Source organism: Pezoporus wallicus, unplaced genomic scaffold, assembly GCF_028554395.1.
Source record: "Pezoporus wallicus isolate ANWC-B61680 ecotype Strahan unplaced genomic scaffold, APGP_CSIRO_Pwel_v1 scaffold_6362, whole genome shotgun sequence".
Classification (NCBI taxonomy): domain Eukaryota; kingdom Metazoa; phylum Chordata; class Aves; order Psittaciformes; family Psittacidae; genus Pezoporus; species Pezoporus wallicus.
The window spans coordinates 6,319,345-6,339,655 of record NW_026637663.1 but is presented as its reverse complement, the minus strand read 5'-3'; the positions used below and the strand labels follow the sequence as shown (position 1 = coordinate 6,339,655).

Below are 20,311 nucleotides of genomic sequence, written 5' to 3'. Positions count from 1 at the left end.
GCTCCAAGGTGTCTGCTCTGCAGAGAATCACTGACTACATGTTAAAACGCAGGAACTGGGCTAATTAGCTTCTACAGAATCCTAGCTGAGCCCAAGTCACAGCTTCAGTATGCTACACAGTAAAGCTGCCATTCACATATAAGATACAGCCTGTATTATTTATGCTTATCAGCAATTTGGTAAGAATTCCACTAGAGAGGTACTCTTCTGATTTACAAATGTACTTAAACTGGTTGAAGTTGTTCATTTACACTGATCATTCCATTTATTCAGCTGTAGCACTGAAATTTGCTGCTGTCATGTAGTACTTCAGATCACCGAAAGACTTGTGGAGAACTCAGTTGTATATTATAGTAACCCAAGGTACTCCAGAGCCAGATGAAGAACTCTTGAATAGCCCACAGAAATAAAAAACAGCCAAGCCAGGTATATAAAAGTTAACTGACTCTTGGACTTCACCTTTTAGATCGTTTGTCTCTTGGATCCCGATACACTTCATGGGCCCCAACAGCTGCTCCTGTAGATCCAGTGTATGAATTTACTCCTTATGCAAAAGTAAAAGTTGAAAGACTGCAGTTACAACATGAAAGTTTTATATTTCTTCAAAAAGGTGCAGTGCTTCTTTCAAGAACTAATCTCAAACTAGAATCAGAAATAAATTTCGAAGGCCATTAATATTTAAAACCAGTACTACTAAATTCCATCCCCCTCCCAAACAGCTATAGTTTTGTTACTCCTAATTTTGAGCCAGAACTCATTTTGTATAGCTTATCCAGCACATATTGATTCACAGTCTCTATCGTAAAATGGCTTACTCTGAGAGACATTAGAGGTTGTTCAAGATTGACAGAAAGAGCAGCACACTAAATATCCTGCAACAAGCTCCAAAGGAACAGGTTAGCTGCCACTGCTCTTTACAAGGCTGTAAGTAAGCCAGGATTAGGATATACCATCTTTGCAATTCAGCAGTCACACTTTTTGTCTCTGTTTAGTCTCATTAAGTAAACTATCACTCAGAAAATGCACCCCCCTCCCTTGAATTTAAATTTCAAGCAAGTTATCTTGCAGCACTGCACCTTTAGTTTAACTTGATCTAACACACAGGTTTTACACATTATATTAATTGTTTCTAAAGGCCACAAGACAAAACATTTTCTTTCCAATCAAAAAGTTTATCAATTTAATTGATATTTAGGACCATATTATCTTAGTAACTGTCAGGAAAAGAGTAAAAAGTGTCAGCACAATACTCAGATTTGTCTGCAGACAGTTCTAGTGTCAATATTGTATGTGTTATGTCTTGTGAACCTTCTTTGGTACAAAAGGAAATGTTTGCTTCTTCCACTGGTATATGTAACTTATAAATACTCAGTAAGACATATGGCACACACAAGCAAGTTCAGCTAATGTGTGATAAGCTGTTTTTTTTCCACCAAAACTTTGCAGCAGACCAAATCATACAAGGTATGCCAGGCATATAAAAGGTTTTTTCATTTCAGAAATGTATCTTACATGCGTGTCCCTACTTTGAACGGGCCCACATGCTGTGGTTCACACTTCCACCTGCTTGGCAGTTTTGATTTGGGTGTTGATTTTTCTCTGGGTTAGTTGACAGACCAAATGGTCTTAAGAGACCCAGTGGAAGAAGGTACGAGAGCAAAATTTGCAGAAGCGTGGTTTACTGGAGTTAACGTTGAGAACAGAAGAGAGCCATAAAGGAAAGGAATGTAAGAGAGTCAGCGAGATGGGAGATGGTAAATTGCACAGTGAATTCTGCATTTTGTGCAAACGGCTTTGTACGTTACGCAGGCAGTCTTCTTAGAAGCTTGAGCAATCAGGTGAAGTTAACCTGTTCTCATGGCTATTTTGAAAATTATGAAATAAGAGTATTCAGAATTAGTTGTATGGTTTATGAATTAGGTTATTAAAGGCGAAGCATCATACTACAATATTCCTTAATTGTTACCAAACCCCTAACCAGATCTCTGTAGATTGTCCTGCTGATTGTTTTCCAGGAAAAACAAACGCGTGCACGCAAAAAATATCACTGAACATTTCACTTTCCTGAGATTCATTTTTCCATTGAAGTTAACAAAAAACAGGACTGGGAAATGCAGTTACATATGAGATGGCATTCTGGGTTATGGACGATGGGAGGCAAGAAGACTAGAGGTGACAATCAGTGACTGATGGTTCCAGAGTTACTTAATTTATTACATGTACAGACTTCAACGTGCCAAAACAGGAAGGGAAGCAAGGGCCTTTGGGAGCCTATGTGTTGTGATGGTAGGTACAGTTTGTGTTCTATTACAGTTGGTTTCAAATAAGAATTTCTAGAAAAAGATAGTCCTCTGAATGAACACAAACTCAGTACAGACATACAGTCCAAAAGTTTCATGTCAGAATATTCCTAAGAGCAAGCTAAGAACATAGTCATAGTGTTTAAAGAGAATCTCTTCTGCTTATTTCCTGTCTTTAATCTTATTTTTTAACTCATTAATTCTTTGTGACTTAAGGCGCTCAAAAGCTAGAGCCCTTCTGATACAAAACCGTGATTCGGGTTCACTGGCTGAGGGCTAACATGCATGGGAGGCAGGCATAATGGCAGTATTTCCATTGTAATGACAGTACATCGCAGGTAGCATGCAGTGTGTCTTATTTACAGTCTAGCGACAACACCCTGAAAAGCTAAAACCTTCCCTCACCGTCCTTTAAGATTTAGAACCTATGACATAGCCAGACAGGAGTGACAGACGGGCTTGCAAGATCCATAGGGACTACTACATCACAAGATCATCATGCGGCAACACCACAGTAAATAAAAAGTTGGTTTTTTTATCTTTAAACAAGTATCTTGTGCAACTTGGGTGCTGTACTGACCCCAAAGAATGAAACTGCTAAGCATCAGCTGTTACCAGTTGGACAGCAATTTTAACAGCTGAACTACTGTTCTTTCAGCAACATTAAAACTACACAGTACTGTGCAGAGCTACACCGTGGCACTGAACGCAGCCCAACTGTAGCAGAAGCTAATCTGCCATGCAAAGGAAAAGATGCCTTGCTCAGAAACAATGACTGGAGCCTCAATTAAAAAGGATGCACAGGAAGCTCAGAGTATCATGTACCTGCTTGGCCTGATCCATACCCTAATTCAGATTCATACACTACTGCATCTGGATTAGAAGTGCTTCTGATAGACTGAACCCATTCTGAGGCTCATATGCTCCCTATGATCAGGGCACACGCCACACCTCTGATTAACAGTGACTTTTCTAACTTGTTAGGTGGCCAAAAAGTTGATCAGGGATATACCATATTGTAGGTTTCCACATTTGTCACTGAGCCTTGAATCCAGTAAACAAGTTAGCCATTTGGCTAGAAGCCAGCATAAACACTTTCTATTGCTACCTCACAGGTGACTTTGCTAACCTTTGTGTTTTAGAAGGATGGTTTGATCAGCTGGAGTTCACCATCAGGCACTTGTTGACTTCCAGCATAAGTAAAAGGAACAAACTAGGGAAATGTCATTGCCACCATTCCCCTCAGAAGGATACAGAAGCAGAGAAAAAATGTCAGGGAAGCAGTGGCCGATGCTGCTATTTAAAGACGAAATACTGTACTAATAAAGTGCAAATTTGTAAGAGTGAGATCTACACAGACACGTACTCCAAGAGTAAAGTATTTAAGATTCCTCCTGCAGAGCAGTGGTTTAAACAAATTTAGCATGGAACTTTGGACTGAGCTAGCTTTGAATTCATGAGTCTAACTAAAGTAGTACTCTGCAGATAAAACACCTTGCTGAAGTTACCAGCAGCTAGAGCTCTACTTGAAATTAAACTCCATTATGGTTGCCCACCTGGAGCTGTAAAAGAAACAAGATGAGGTGACAAAGAAATACAGGACGTAGAAGGGAAGGGAACGACAAAGACAAAAAGCACTAAGATGAAATTTAGGGTTTTGTCTCTTTTTGCAAGAGAACTGCACTGTACAAGCCAGAAGTACAGGAATAGTGTCTAATACGTGAAACTAACTGCATGTTCCTATATGCCTCTTGATGCTTGTGTATTTAAGAACTGCATCTACACAGGTCATTTTTAAAGCCATTTGCACACACCATTGGAAGACAGAACCCTGGTACCAATAATGAAAGCAGAAGATAAGCTCTGTCCATGAACCCATATGAAAAGGTTTCCTGTGTTCAAGAAAGGTGCACTTCCAGATGCCCTGAGTAAACAGTGGTCAGTCATATAAAACAAATCACTGAAAGATACAGAGTGAAAGCCAAAACCAACAGTACTTTGAATTGGTTGAGTAACAGTTAAAATCACTTCTGATTCATTGTGTGAAAGATGGAATTTTTTGCTTTTGAAGAGTTTGGGTAAAGAACAAGGAAATTTGAGAGATCAAAATAATTAAAAATTGGAGAACTGATATTAAGATCAGGATTTAAATCAGATCACCACAGTGAAAATAGTGATTAAGTGGGGAGGAAAATAAATCACAAAGTAAGAGATCAATCCACAACACCAGAGTTGAAAACACGAGGACAGTTCTGCAGAGACGGTTGAGGTCATGGTGTCTACCTTTAGAGCTGCTGGCATGGATGACACTTGGTTTGTTTGGTGGGGGCGGGGGCTGGCTTTTTTTGGCAGTAGTACTGTTGGCATTGACTGGAGATGACTGGAATGAGTTTGAAAGAAAGAGGCCATCTGAAACTGGGCGAGGCTGGCGGGAGGGCTGCTGTGGCTTAAGGGTGGCAGGAGGAAAGTCACCATAAGATTTTCGTGTGCTGGAGTACTTATCCTGACCTGCTAGATTGGAATCCTCCTCCTCCTCATCATCATCATTGTATGCAACAAACTTGGCAGTATAAATCGTGTCAGGGGAGAGGACCTGTGTTTTGAGGTAAGAGGTGTTTCGCTGAGGTGGGGGAGGAGGAGCGTTAGATGAAGGGGTTGGGGATGGGAGTTCATATTCCCGTGGAAGCGGAGGTCTGTACAGACCAGGCTCATCAGGCTCCAGTAATCTTCGTTCTGCTTCATCGTGTTGCCTGCGCCTTTCAGCCTCTAAGCGACTGTAATACTCCTCTTCCTGTCGCCTCTGCAAGTCCAGAGGAAACAGAAACACAGTGGTCAGAAACACAGACATTTCTATCTAAGAGCAATTTAAGCACTCCAGCACCAAGCTACAAACACCTTTTTTTGTCTCCTTTTCTGGCAATCAGCAGGGCATCCATATGGACTCACACAAAGAATATTTACTACGAAAACCAGGGCAGCTGTCCTGCAACACAGCGTTGCTTTTATTTCCACATTTACCTCTACCTGCAGTAACTAAGGCAACTAACTGCCTGTGCGAACTAAGGGCGATTCCAGCTTTTATTGCTCAAAATGTAACCACAGTTAATAAGAGGCAGATTTAATAAAGCTGTAAAGAATCTGTGGGAGAGGAAAAGAACTAAAATTAACTACAGCCTTTAAAAAAAGGAACTTTGTCATTTTGCTGCATGCCTATACAAAGTAAATTAATCAATAGAGCCTTGGAATAGATGACTCCTAACAAAAGCTTCTCATACAAGTACGAGGGAAACTGGTACTTACAGAAGTCAAATTACAAAGAACTTTTCTACAGATAAATGTTTTTAAATAAAAAATATTAAAAATTTAAAAAGCTATGCTAGTGATACTTATATCAGCCTATTCACCATTTAAAAGGCCATGAAATATCTTCTATGTATTTTTCCAGTTTGATTTTTATTGGCTTTGAACTAAATAGCATTTAATTCTGTTCAGCTCTTTAGTCTACACCACATCATAAATTAATACAAAGGTCTACTCAGGGGTTAGTTTGATAACGAAAATGTTTGGAAACTGTATGCTACAAGAAACCTTCTGCCTAAGCATGGTGTAACTTCTGCTGGGAGTATGATGGCATTTCAAACAACCATCCTTTCTGCTTTTTATCCATGTGTCTAAAAAAAAGAATTCCACCATATCTGCTTATCCGCTCAGCTCTGTGAGTCAGTTATCCTAGAAAAATCATAAGTAAATCTGATCTTATTCATCTAGAGCAAAGACATGAAACTCATTGCCTTGTACTACTCTCTAAAACAACAGTAGTGGTCAGATAGTACCAAGTTCTGAGCTGGTAGATACATGAGTGTGTCAGTCAAGATCTGACAGTGAGAACCCTTCCAAGCAGGTGATCCAAATGTCATCTGGCTGTGTCACTGCCCAAAATTAAGAAAGCCTTGGTTGGTTTTACTGTTGCCCAGTTTTGAACAATTAAGCTTCTCAAATGTTCTGAAGGAACCTAGAAGCCTGAATCTTTAGAATCTGCTTGACTGCACAGTGACCTAACTGCTGGAATTATTTACTTTCTTTCTAGAAACCAACCAATTCCTTTCCTCCCATAGTCCAGACGTGGAAGACAATGTGGAGTAGCCATCTTCACTACACTGTGTTTTGCATTTCTCTCTGTATGTGCATCAAACAATTACTGCAGAATTTAAGTGCCATCTCTGAGACACAGCAAACCCCAACACCATTAACTAAGGTAGTATAATAAAGAGGGTAGCCAAGTTATGTTGGGGGCTGAAGGAAACCAGGAGGTAACTGATTTCTGTCATAACTTCCAGAGAAGACTCTGAAGGAAAGCCCTCGACACCACTGAGCACCTACAAATGGTGAACCTACAGTACTATTTCTGCATCCTCCAGCCTCCATGAATGGGCTGTTTAATTACTTTTTGTCTTATACTGGATAAATCGAAGCCTTGGGTCATGACCCTTATTAATGGGGCTGGTGCATTTAACCCCTGCTGACCCAAGTGTTACTGGCTGGGCTAAAGAGGAGAGGCCTGTCAGAACCCTTGCAGCACTTGGAAGACCACAACCTTTTCTTCAGCCTCTCTCCTGGTCCGCTCCTCCTCTTGCTGTCGGCGCTCTTCTTCCTGCCTGGCCCTGTCTTCTGCTTCTCGTTTGCGCATTTCTTCCAACTGCTGCTGCCGTCTGCGCTCTTCATCCTGTAACTAATGGAGATGCATCTTCAATTGTTTGGTTGTTTGTGAGTAACACGGGTCAAAACAAATTTAACCCAAGTATTTCCATCTAAAAATAACCCCATCTATAGAAAACACTTTACTACGGATAAACCAGTATCATTTCCAGCTGTTAAGAGTACACTTTGTTACGCTGGTTTCTCTAAAATCAATAAGAAGAGGGTGGGAAGGGAAGAGATGCACAGAACTACATACATAAAACCACAAAACACACAGAGAGACATTTCTGACATTTTTAGCAGTCCTACATGAACCCCTAGCAGAAGACTGAGGAGACTCGAGTTCCAGACAGCTTCAGCAATCATGGTCTCATAGGTACAGTAAAGTGAAATTAAATACTTGGAACCTACAGCCCACAGCTCAAGTAGCCAATTGGTTTTTCATTCTGCATTAGTATTTAAGCACCGGAAAATCCTGACTCATTAGTCAAAGGGTCAATCCATTTAAAGTAACAGGCTCATTCAACAAGTCTGCAAATAGTCTCAGGAGATAAATAAAATCTCCCATCTGTATCTGCAAACAGATGTGTTTTGGAAAAAGGAGAGCACAAGGCAACAAAATCTTTGACCATCGAGATTGAACAGCTCACATGAACAACTGTTGTCCAACAAACAGTACTGTTTTATAAATGCTTATGATAAACACTGCACCGATGAAACTGAGCAACAATCTAAACTTTGCATGATTCTCTAAAGCTAAGGCTATCTAAGCCCTTGATGGACAGGAATATTTACTAGTACAATAACAGTCACAAGCAGAAATTAAATGGACAACATGCTGTTATTTCTTACTGCAGCATATGCTTTAAAGTGACACCCCTCCCCGCCCCCCACCTTTTACATCAACTGCTATAAATCAATAAATCATTGGATCTTGTTATAAGCTGCATGCAGCCTAGATACTTCTCTGCCTCTGGATTTGTTTTTACACTCTGGTTTCATTTACAGAGAAAGGACCTTAAGACACAAAGCAGTAAGGATATAGGAAAAGAAGTTGAGCTTTAATAGACTCTGTGAGGACAACCTTCATGTAGGTATCTCTTCCCGCCCGCTAATCAACAGGAAATGTGGTGGGTCTTTTTAGAAACTTTAGGTTTTCTAATCAATTTTCCAATCAATTCTAAAAAATGAAGGTTGTTTTGTTCTGGGTTTTTATTTTTACTAATCTGGTAATAATTTGCCCCCACTGTTCATGCAGTATTTCTGTTATGGGCATCTTATGACTTTGTACAACAGGTAGTTTTGAAAACATTTGCCTTCTGTATCTTCAAGCTGCTGTACGGACTCACTGCAGTGAAAACACCTCTCATTTCAAGTGTTAAAACCCACTATTTTGGAGCATGAAAGCTAAAGAACAAAATTAATTCATTTCGTTTAGGCACTCATTTGGCAAATGTATACTAGAGGATGGTACCTCTGAGTAAATTTCCCTTATTTAGGGCTAAAACTTTTATCATTCCTAACCAAGCCCAACATAAATATAGTGATGAAGCTCAGCATATACAGTAGAGCAGTTAACAAATTCCCTATGTGGATTATGACCTCTTCTTGTCTGGGTTATTAAAAAGACATTATTTTAGCAAAAGAGATAATATTGCTGTCAAAAGGAAAGACAGGCAGTAACTCAGAAGGGCTTATAGAAGAGAAGTAATTTCCTCTCAAAGAAAACCAAAAACCCAGAAAGGGTGAAGGGGAGGGAGGGAACTGCACAGTGAAAAAATACAGAAACATTCCCTAACTCTGGCCCAATTGCATTAGGAGAAAAACTCGGCAGTTCCTGATCCCAGATCCCAGATTACAACACGGATGCCTTTTTGCTTAGCAGCACATATTCTGTTCAAGTGCACTTGAACAAGAAAATTTTTCAAGTTAAGTTAAAGGGGGAGTAGGACTGACTTACTTTCTTGTGACCTTAACTAACAGATAGAAGGGAAAACTGGGCAGGGTGCCCACCTGGGAACTGCTGTCAACATCTGAACCAGAATGATTGCTAAGACGACTGTATCCAGGTCAGAGGCTATGCTAAACATAACATATACGTATAATTATTGGCCTTTTTACTAAGTAAGACAGAAGCAGGAATAGAGCAACTATTAAGAGTGACATTCCACTTCTTTACCATTAGTAACTAGTTCCTGCTTTGGAGCATTATTACACCAAGGCAGGGAGCGGTAAGATGGTGAAGCATGCCAAAGTACTTTGCAGGCACGTGTTTTTAATTGTATTTATCACACTACTCACTTCAAACTTTATCCCAAAATTTCAAGACACGAAGGAAAACTAGCTTCATGTCCCATTTCTAGTAAGACGGCTATTAGATTCCCAGGTTGAATATTTTGATTTGATACTTCTCTATCCCAATTAGCTTTTCTCTACTTAGAAAGTCACATTCTCATCTGATTTACTGTACTTCCAGGGTTTCTCCAAAGCAGCGCATTTGTATTATACCAGGTAGAAATGACTGATTCGTGACAGAGAGGAGCATTCTTCCAGCTGTGACTGCATGAAGCAGCTTAGCACAAAGCACTTATTCTTGCCCCCTGCTCTGTCCCAGTTCTACTGCAAACTACCAACAGTTTGCTCAGCTGCACAGCTCTGTCCTCCCTACCACCACCACATATGCTTCCAGCACTACTTCTACCTAGGATGGCAAAAAAGGCCTCTTTTCTTCTGAGCTATTGGCTCCTCATACAGGAGCTGATGCGCTGATCCGTATCAGCAACGTTAAGATATCAAGGGCACTGGCAGGCATCCAGGAAGGCTCAGATTCCAGACAAAATTCATTTCTCCGAGCACTGCTCTGAACGTTTTAAAAGATGATCCAGAAGAACCTTAAATGTATACCTATTTATTTTTGACTAAAGCTGGGTCAGATCTGTTAGTGGCATAGGGAATTTAAAAAGATACACACTAGCCAAGCTCACAATTCATTCATTCATACATTTGTCATCTTTCACCAGCCCCCTAATTAGCACAGCAGCTATCACCAGTGCTCACTTACACATATATAAGAAGCACTGAGCATCGGATTTTTCTTCTAGAAACAAAGCAGTAACTACTTGGGTATGTGAAGTGGCAAAGGATAGACGCCGCTATGCCCAGAAAGTCATGTGAACAGTATGAAATTAGGAAAACAGAGGTATTTTCCGAGTACAGTGCTCAACACCACCTATTTCAGAATTAATTTCTTTCTTGTTTTTAAAGCTAAATTTATGTACATAATAAATCCTCAACTGATTCAGGCCATGGACCCATCTAGTGCAGTATTCCGTCTCTGACCACAGCAAGAAGCTGCACACGATCCTGAACGTTTCTGCTAGTATTTCCCCAGCACGGTACTAGAGATGTCAGCTGGTGCAGCCTTGTTAATCCTTTGAGCAGCAGTTTACAGGCGTGATGTCTATGACTTTGTCTAATCCATTTTTAAAGCTGACGGTACTGTCTGCCTTCACAAGCAGAAAGATACAGAAGTTTACAGCCAGCTTAGCACAGTACTTTATCTGTACAGTCACAGCACAAGGGACCAGGGCTTAAGCAAAAAAAAATAAGAGTAGTAATAAGAAAAAATATTGATAGATACCAAGTCTGAGAAATCCGTGACGCTTGGCTTGTCCATTAAAGCAGAAAGCTGACATGCTTCACCTGTTTCACTGCTGTCATCTGCTTAACACACATCTACCACACATACAAAACCAACCACTTCAGACAGACTTAGCAAATCATACGAGGTATGCATTTTAAAAGAGGATTATTTTTTTGTTCAAATAAAGCAGTGCTGAATGTTCAAAACCATATTTTGAACAGTCACGTTTACAGTTCTTTCCAGCAGAACAAGTTAATTATACTAACAGGACTTGCAAGCATTACCTTTCTTTCAAATTGGTACAGTAATTACATAGAAATACTCTTTGAAAGGGATGTATTTCTTCTCTAGAAGACTACAGAACTCTTTTCCCATGCACCCATTTCCAATGAGAGCAATAAAATACACAATTCGCCAGAGTCATAGCAATTACTGCTCCAATCTGAAAGCCTGTCATGTTTTAGACACAAGAGAATGGTATTAACCAATTGAAACTGAAATTATATGGTAACTTAATAATTGCACGTTTATGTGACCTACTTGGAGATACTAGTTCAGAAGCAATTTCAGAGTTTACAATCCATTTTTTCCCTTTAATGAGAAAATTGTGACACCTGTAAACACCAGTGTTTCAGCATGTGCTGTAACAGTGTGCCCTATTAGGCTCTCAGGACAACTTCACTTCAAATTGGAAAGGAATGGTGTTGCTAGAGCTATTCTAAAATCTGCCAGGGTGGGGAAGGAAGGAAATCTTGCCTCACAGCATGTTCATTCGAAGTTGTTAGTAAGATTTTTATAAACACCATTGCACAAAACATCAAAGTTTGAAATTAGATCACTGCTACAACAAATCAAGCCTGCAAGCAGAACACAACATCTAAAAGGAAGGAAACACAGGGAAAGCAGTCACCACATCTGGAAACATTCAAATGCATGCATACAGTTAACTTACTGCTGATTGTATCACAATGATTTTTGAACACCCAAAAATGCCAAATCATCATCCAAAGCACATAGGGTGGTTATTAGTAACATCAGGAATTGAAACGGGAAAGAGATATTGAAGAGAAAGAAACAAACATACCAAATCTAGAACAGAGATTGCTGGCACAGCAGTCTGCTGCAGGTAGTAAGAAAGGGGAAAAAAAGAAAGATGCACAGTGAAAATAAAGATAGGTTAGACTTGTGCCATTTTCAAAGCATTTTCTTTTATTTGTTAAGTCAGCTGCTTTAGAATGAGGAACTGAATTGACATCATCCTGAAATACAGAAATCAGAACAATCAATAATCCAGCTTTTTTATAAGCACTGATTTGACTCATTCAGCACCTTGGTGACTCTCCAGAGATGTGAGTTACTGCATCTCTAGTAGTACAGACAGTGAATGTTACCAAATGCAAACATTGCTTCAGTTCAAGACAACTTTCTTAGTTCCAAAATGTTCCAAAACGCTGGAAGAACTTTAAGCACAAATAGCATATTAAATCCAGCATTTGGGGAGAAGACTGATAAAATGTTATGCAACACAACTGGTTTTCTATTCATGACACATGGCTTTTTAAGCCTTGCTACAGTGAAATTTTAAAGACACTGTTAAAATGGCAGTTTTGCATGGATTTTTTTATGCCCATAGGTAACTGCCTATGTGCTACAAATTAGACGTTAGTGATGCTGGGCTTTAGCGCAACCTGCTTGCCAAAGATATATTTAGCTTTTCCTTTGTTCAGTTTCCAACTCTGAGGTATCCATTGTTTTACACAGTAATAAAGTTAGCCACAAGAAAAAAAGGAAAGCAATACAGACTGCAGCAAATACAAGAAGAGCAAGTTTAGGAAATCAAGCTGCCAAAACAATCCTGAACTCAAACACGACTGAAGCCCATCACCATTTCTGAATGTCAAAATAAGCATGTCCATACATTTCTCAAGAATTAAAAACTGCATACCACAGAAGTGAGTCAACTCTTCAAGATAAACAAACAGAAGACACTCAGCATATTAGAGAGATAGATTTTAAGCCTGAGAAAGCACAGCTACTGGTATGTAACTTTGGTATCCATGCTGTTATTTAGAAAAGAAAAACAGGTTTTCCTGTATTGTTTCTCAGTAACAACAGATTTGAGACAACAGCCACCAGCAGAGTGATAAAAACTCCATCACACTATTCAGTTGTGTTATCTTATTATGTATATTATGAGCTTTCACAGTACTGAAGGCAAAGTAAGCAAAACTTGTCAGTACTGATGAAACTGAACACCAAGCAAAATCCAGGTATGTATGAGCTGGAGCCCTAGACGGGGTATATTAGTTGTTACAACACCCAAACCACATGTCTCAACCTGATGCTTCCCCTCCAGCGCTGCTGGGGTCATCACTGAGGTGGTAGTAAAGGCAGAGGTAGCAGCTGCCATATGCCTTTACCTGGAGCAGACCAGCAAGTGTAATCTCAGTTCAGTTCACTGGGAACAGCATGCATTCAGTACCTGCGTTCAGGTCTGAGACTGTAAGTAAGAACTCTTAGGGGTAAATACACAGAAGGGGAGAAGGAATGGAGGAGGTGGAATGGGAATCACACTACTGATTCTCTTACAGAGTTTCATTTCAAATGTTTTTGTTTACCTTCATGTAAGCAAAATCCTGCTATATTTAACCTTCTAATCCTAGTCCAGGTACATGGCAAAATCCCTTTATCCAAAGGGAGTTTCTTTCCCCACAAGCAGAAAAGTAAATTCAACTGCTAACCTAACAAGTAGCTATGATACTTTCATAATACATCAGTTAACTGGTGAAGCCACTGTAAGTTAGCAATATTAAAATTCAAGGTATTTAAGAAAGCTTCATCCTCCTTTACCCTGTAAGAACATCAAAATACTCAAAGCCAAAGAACCAACCAAGATACAGATTTACAATACTTTTGTCTAGAAAAAATTATCCCTTTTTACCCTTGCTCTTCTTTCTGCCTCCAGTCGCTGCATGATGAGCATAGTATCCACGTCATCATCCTCCTCTTCATCATCATCTTCATCCTTTTGCTTTGATTCCTGAAGTCGCTTTTGGAACTGCCACTCAAGCATGAGCTTGCGGAGACGGTCATTTTCTTCTGCTGTACGATCAGGCTTGTTCTGAAGTTCCTGAATCTCTTTACTCAGCATGTCCACAATGTGCATCTGTTGCTGCTTCTCCAGCTTCTCCTTAGCATCCCGTTTCCAGGGATCAGGAGAGAGGCTGTCACTAGAGGACAGTTCTTCTTTACTAATAGTGATGTACTGCAGATCTCTCCGCTCTATAGTCCGAGGCTGCTGTTGGGGTTGCAGCTCTCGAATGACTGTTTCTTGAGGCCTCTGCAAAGTTGACGGTTTTTCTGATTTCACTTGCTGAAGGGAAACCGGAGGAACCACCGGCTGAGCAGGAATTAGTGGCTGAGAACGCATTTGGCCCAGTTTTCTCTCCTGCTCACGACGTTTCCTTTCTCGCTCTTCTTCCAAACGTGCCTTTTCCTTTTCATACCACCTCTGATGCTCTTCTCTTTTTTTACGCTCAGCAGCAGCTACCTGAGAGGATGCTTGTGCTCCTATCTGATTTGGAGGAGGAGGGGGAGGCAGAGGCAAATCCATTTGTAGTTCATCAAATTCAGATGCATAATGCACTGGAGGAGGCGGTGGTGGAGGGGGAAGATCTGTTCTGATGGGCTGGGAAATGGCCACTGGAGTTGGCTGGCTACTGGCTGGAGTTTTCCAACGGCCAGGTCCACTTTTAGTTAAGCAAGAACCAGGAGAGACTGGTTTGGCTAAATGATTCAGGTGTTCTTGGCTAGATGTGCTAGAATCCACAGATGAATTCATCCACTGATCGCTGTCTGACTTCCGATCGATGTACTCTACATCCTTCCGTATAACAACTTCCAAACGATTCTTCTCTGGCTGGAAAACTTTATCTCGGAGTTCTTCCTGGGAACGAGCTACACGCTGGAAAAAATTAAACAAGGCATGTATTTCATATTCCATCTATATGAAACCATATTTGAAAATGGCTCACAAACCACATTCTTATTACTGATGGTAATTACTTTTAGTGAATTTCAGCATTTCCATGCTTAGTAAGAATCCCAAAACCTACAATAAAATGTTCTTCTCACTCTTTTTAACTCGTTCAAGTGATGGAAGATGTACCAACCTCTGAAATGCCTGGAAACCCAGACTGGGAGGAAGACTGAACACAGGACTGAGTTTAAGCTGAAAACCTCCACAGCTCACACAATTTCTCAGGACTATAACTGACACCCCTTCCCCCACATATGAGTATGGGAGTATGGGAGTCCTGGCAGCCCAAACAGTAAGCTCCAGCTTTACCAGCTCTGCCATTCAGGCTTCAGCGTGCTTGACTGAACATTTTTGTTATTGGGAAGGCAAACAGAAAGGCTGCTGAGGGAGAGACAAGGGAATCTCTGCTCACTCTCCTCCATCAGCAGGCTAGATGACCCTTGGGAAGCTCTTGTTACTTCAGCACCATTCACAAGTATGGCATCTCCACAGTTGGGTGTAATTTTACCTATTCTTGGGGCATGGTCTGCACTTTTTGTCCCTATTTTAGTGCAACAAACACCAAGGTTTTTTTTCTTTATACAAGCTCAGGGTCTCACTGCACTGTACAACCACCTCTAAAGGAATACCAAAAATCAGGTTTATCAAATCTGTTAATGGTTTTCTTGAAGTACATACTCATACTTCGAATGTTAGGCATTTACTAAACACTCAATAACAATGTACCAATTATCAACAACTGAGAGAAGACTAACAAAGCAAACTCTTCTTTTTCCTCCATCAATGACCTTAAGCATGACCTCTAAAGAATGCCTCCTTTGAGATGAACAAGTGTATTTTTCATGCTCTATTAGTCCAGCAGAGCTGAACACACAGCTATTTGTGTTAGATTTGCTGTAAGGATGCACCTAGCCGAACAGTTTGCTAATGCCTGCAGAACAGAAAACAGGCATTTCATTTCACAGCCAGTTGCTTGTGGCAGCTTTTTTTATAAGCCCAGTTCTTGCTGTAAAGATGAAAAGGGTATTTTTATAATCTTTTTTTAAAGTCTGTTTTTCTCTAATTTTCAACGTAAAGGAACTATTGTATGGCAAGGAAAACTGTACACTTTCAATGCTTATAAGGAGCTAAAGCTTCTAGACATTCGCTCTATGAAAACACTTTCAAGTTCTGCATTCAGCCACAAGACAACAGCTCAAATTCAGTATCTGTCAACAGCTTTAACAGATGGGGCTCATCTCAACAGTTTTACCCACCTCATTTAAGCTACTCACTTAAGCTTTTCTTAAGCAGGGGAGAGATGCACGACCACACAGCTGTTCATCCCATTCTCTGCAGGTATTAGCCTCCCCCTGTCCCATCACTGGCAGAAATGCCTTCATCCCATTAAGACAAATGGGTAGGAACCATTCTCTGCAGGTATCAGCCTCCCCCTGTCCCATCACTGGCAGAAATGCCTAGACACTAACTACGCGGATAAGGTTAGGTGATACCAAATCACAAAATGTGAAGGAGTTAAGCACGAAAATTCATCAAAATATTTCCATAGCTTTTTGCCACGGTTATTTAACTTGTAGCATTCTCCATCAAAATTAAGATCTTACCTCGGGTGTAACATCTATTGTCATAACAGCTGAAATAATTAGGATTTTATATCTATTGATTCTATGATCTCTAACACCAGAAAAAAAAAAAAAAAAAAGCACTAAGCTTTTGTTCAACTGGCTTTTGACTGAATTCACTTGCCAAAACACACATGAGGAATCAATACCCAATCCTTACTTTATGTCTTTGACAATCTCAAGACAATTTACATGTCTTTGCTTTTCCAAAATACTGAGCCTGCTGCAAGGCTCTGCTTTTATCCCAAATTAAGAAGAAATAAAATAAAAAAAAATAGTAAGAATAATATTTTTTTTTCTCTACATTTTTAAGTCTCTGGCAGGTTAGAGAAAAGGATGATTCAGTGACTGGATTTAGTAGATCTGGATTTAATTTCCCATGTGGATTTGAGTAAAGTCTTCATTTACAAAGAGCAGAACAACATTATTTTTTTAAATTATAAAGGTACAGTGGGGTAAATGCATTTCCGGTCAAGATGCATCTGCACGTTGATAACAAATGCAACTTGGATGTATTTTTTAACTGAGAGTGAGGAATGTGCTTCAGTGAAAACCCTGGATAGATCTCAAAGTACCCATTTATTTAATTTTTAACACCTTGCTTTGTCACTTAAACCACGCATCCCGCAGGCAAAGAGATTTTTCCACATAAACCTTCTTGGAAGAATGAAAGATTTATTTTGCTTTTCAGAAAACCACAAAGCATTTTACAAGACAAACCCTACTACAGCCTACACCCCATTATCTCTAACAGGGGATTAAAACATCCCAGATAAGAAGGTCTGCAGAACATGGTAACATAAATTCTATGGGAAGCAGAGAGGGAAAAGAGTAGGGTTTCTGAACCTAAGCCAATCTTCGCAAAAGTGTAACTGCTGTTCTCCTGCACTCCCCTGTGTGGTAGTTTGTCAGAGATTACAGAGAGTTTAGTGTTCTGCAAAAACATCTCCAGCAGCCTGGGAGTGGAAGGAAAGCATTTTGTTTCTGCTTTTCTCTCATACTGAAAGAAGTTACTTCTCACCTGCATTGTACTATTGATCGAATGATTACTTTCTGCCTGGACCTGTGGTTTTTCTTCGTAACTTGGCCACTGGCTCGGAGCTGGACCCATTCGATCCTGGGACTTTGAAGCTGGGAATGTGAAATATTCCCTAGTATATGTCTGTGTTGGGATGGGATAAGCTTCAGGTCGTGGGGGCAGAGTCTGCTCCTGAAAAAGGTAGAAAGAACGTAAGGTACAAGTTTCTCATCAAACAGATCAGCACAGAATATTGTTCTAAACATGCATTTTCCAAATGTTTTTTTTTGTTTTGGCTCCTAAGAACATTACTCGTCAGGAGCAGGAGATAAAGAGGTTGTCTAGTATCAAATACAGTTGTGGTTATGAGTCATGTTTTTATGATCTGAAAACAAGTACAGAATGTTGTACAAACCTAAGAAACCACAAGAACAACTTCATGAACAAGACTTAATGTAATCAAAGCTGCTTCAGTCTTTCATAAGCAGTAATAAGCAAAACTCCCACCCAGTCACTAACACCAGCATTATGTTCAAATAGTTAAGCGAGATGCTGGTTTGACTAAAGCACACTGACGCTATTGATAGTCAAGGAAAGTTTAATAGCCAACATTTTGCTTGCCACTTCTGACCTCTGTACAAAGATTTCCAGTGGAGACCGAGGTTATTTTGGTGGTAGTTCCAGATGCATAAGCATTCTTTCCCCCAGGGCTTGGAGGCTGATCTGTTGGAAAGTTAAAGGAAGCATTTATATGACTAAATGATGATTTACATAACTTAATAAAATAGTATTATTCACAAAATAACTATGATTTTTCCTCTGAATAGTTTTAACAAGAGGCTTGCTGCAAATGTTACTATTACATTGGCATCTTAATCCATTCTTAAAAACAGTAACTCCTTTTTTCAATTCAACACCCTCTAAAACTAGTGGAGGAGGCATCTCCCCTTAAAGAAGCATAACCTTACTTACTTGCTACATTGGGACTGGAGCGATGATCGGCTCTGTTCTTCATTAACCTATCATCCCCTGGCAGCTTCTTTGGTTCACTGTACTCCGTCCATGGCAGCTGAGGGCTCTCAGGTGACCCATTTTGAGTGGAGTTGTTGTACAGCTCAAAACCTTCACTCTTTGGTCGAGGTTTACCTGAGCCACGGCGGTCAGAAACTGTAATAGTTGGATATGTATTTTCCCCCTTTCACTTTACATTAACTACTGTCTAGAATATTCTTTTCCAAACCGGAGCTATCTTGCATTTATAATTAAAAATGAGTTTCCAGCAAAGCAAATGCTAGATTTTAAAATCTTTAATTCTTCAGATATACAATCCTACTCTTGTACCAACTATATGGGATTCCTTCGATTTGCATGCTTCAAAAGAGCTTTTGAAAAGGTACAACAATATTTGGAAAAGCCAAATGTGCTTTACTGAGCAGTCTCTTGCTGACTCTCGGAGGCATATGGCAGCTGGGATGGTGTAAACTCTGATAATAAGGATTTATTCTTTTAACCCATTCTTCTCTACACTGTAATACTACCCCATATGTAGAAAACATCTTCCTTCACAAAATTACATTCTTTACAACATTATTTTACATAAGACTTGAGTATGTCTTTTGTTAGGTCAATTAAGTAGGATGATAAAATATAACACTGGAGAAACATCTGAGAACTTATTATCAGACACAGAAACCTAAGAAGATATGTTTCAATATTTCTAGTTAAAAAAAAAGTAAAAAAAAATTCAATGGTGAAACATGTTCCATGGGCTTCTGTTTCTATTTATTTCTCTCTTAGTAATTACACTGCGCTTTGTGGTTACAAGGAAGTCATATTCTGAGAGGACGAGAGAAGCTTTTATGAAAGGAATAAAAAAAAAAAAAAAGAAAAGCCATTGAAGCTTAATGCCCTTTGTATTCATTATATTCCATTTGTTAAAATGGACAAACTAGAACTGTGTTTAAATGCGCGATTTTTAAAAGGTACACATGCAAAGCCTTTATTCATGATTAGGCTAGCACCATTTCAAACAATACTGAAAATCAGATGAACTTTTCATAAAAAAGGAAACTCTTCTCTTTTCTGTGCAATGATGTTTCTTTTCTCATTTGTATTTGGTGATATTTGGCAAGCTACTGTGACTTACTATATTTTCTGTGTTCTAAGACTTATAAACCTGCTACTGACATAAATAATATTATCATTTTTACCTCTTTGCATCATTGGGGATGGCTGATTAAGCAGGGTTGCAAGACCATGGTATATTGCTCCTTGTTTTGCTACTTCTAATGTTACTACAGAACCTGTCCTAGTCATAAGTTCTGCTGCCCTGCAATAAAAGCCAAAGCAAACAAAACAAAATAAAATTAGGCTTACTTAGGCTAGTATTACTTAGTTTTTCTTACTACCAGTTTGTATGTCATGATTATTCACATTTATTCTAGTAATCTTTTGTTTGACAAAACACACTTTTTCTGATTAATATTAAAGTCACTTTGAAAAAAATTAGAAGATGTTGACTGGAAGATAAGCTTATTAAGCAGACAACAACTACAAGCAAGTACTATTCCCAATTTCTACAATTAAGGTCAGAAGCCACAATATTTAAAATCAGAGCTAAATAAAGTTTGCTTAAAACTAAAGCCCAAACATGCAATATATCTCTTCTAGATAGGTAACGGTATCATATATGGAAAATATTTCACAAAGTAGTAGTTATAAAAAGCCTAACATTAAAAAATAAAAAACAAAACAGAACCAAATACAAAAAAAAAAACCCCATCCCTTTGGAATAAATTATTTCTCTGGCATTTTTTTCATGTAAAGACACCCAAGGAAAGCATTCCGTACCTTTCCTGGGACAGGCCCACCAAACTTCGACCGTCAACACTGAGCAACTGATCTCCTGCAGCCAAACGACCATCCTAAATACATATTCAAGGGAGAAGAAAATTTTCAATACATCAATGCCAACATGGTCTAAATTAAAAC

At 39.4% G+C, this 20,311-nt stretch overlaps 1 protein-coding gene across 5 annotated transcripts in view; it reads right to left on the bottom strand.

Annotated features, from left to right (window-relative positions):
* Positions 1-20,311, bottom strand: part of AFDN (afadin, adherens junction formation factor) — a 113,563-nt gene that overhangs the window by 2,626 nt on the left and 90,626 nt on the right. For 4 of the 5 annotated variants that reach the window (XM_057406954.1, XM_057406951.1, XM_057406952.1 and 1 more), the window contains 9 exons: positions 20,171-20,244; positions 19,531-19,649; positions 18,293-18,487; positions 17,952-18,043; positions 17,324-17,512; positions 13,583-14,605; positions 6,895-7,029; positions 4,809-5,100; positions 460-544 (listed from right to left, as the gene is read on the bottom strand). In XM_057406954.1, the coding sequence (XP_057262937.1) occupies positions 460-544; positions 4,809-5,100; positions 6,895-7,029; positions 13,583-14,605; positions 17,324-17,512; positions 17,952-18,043; positions 18,293-18,487; positions 19,531-19,649; positions 20,171-20,244 (2,204 nt within the window). The remainder of the gene's footprint in view (positions 1-459; positions 545-4,808; positions 5,101-6,894; positions 7,030-13,582; positions 14,606-17,323; positions 17,513-17,951; positions 18,044-18,292; positions 18,488-19,530; positions 19,650-20,170; positions 20,245-20,311) is intronic. The other variant, XM_057406953.1, reaches the window with a different exon arrangement.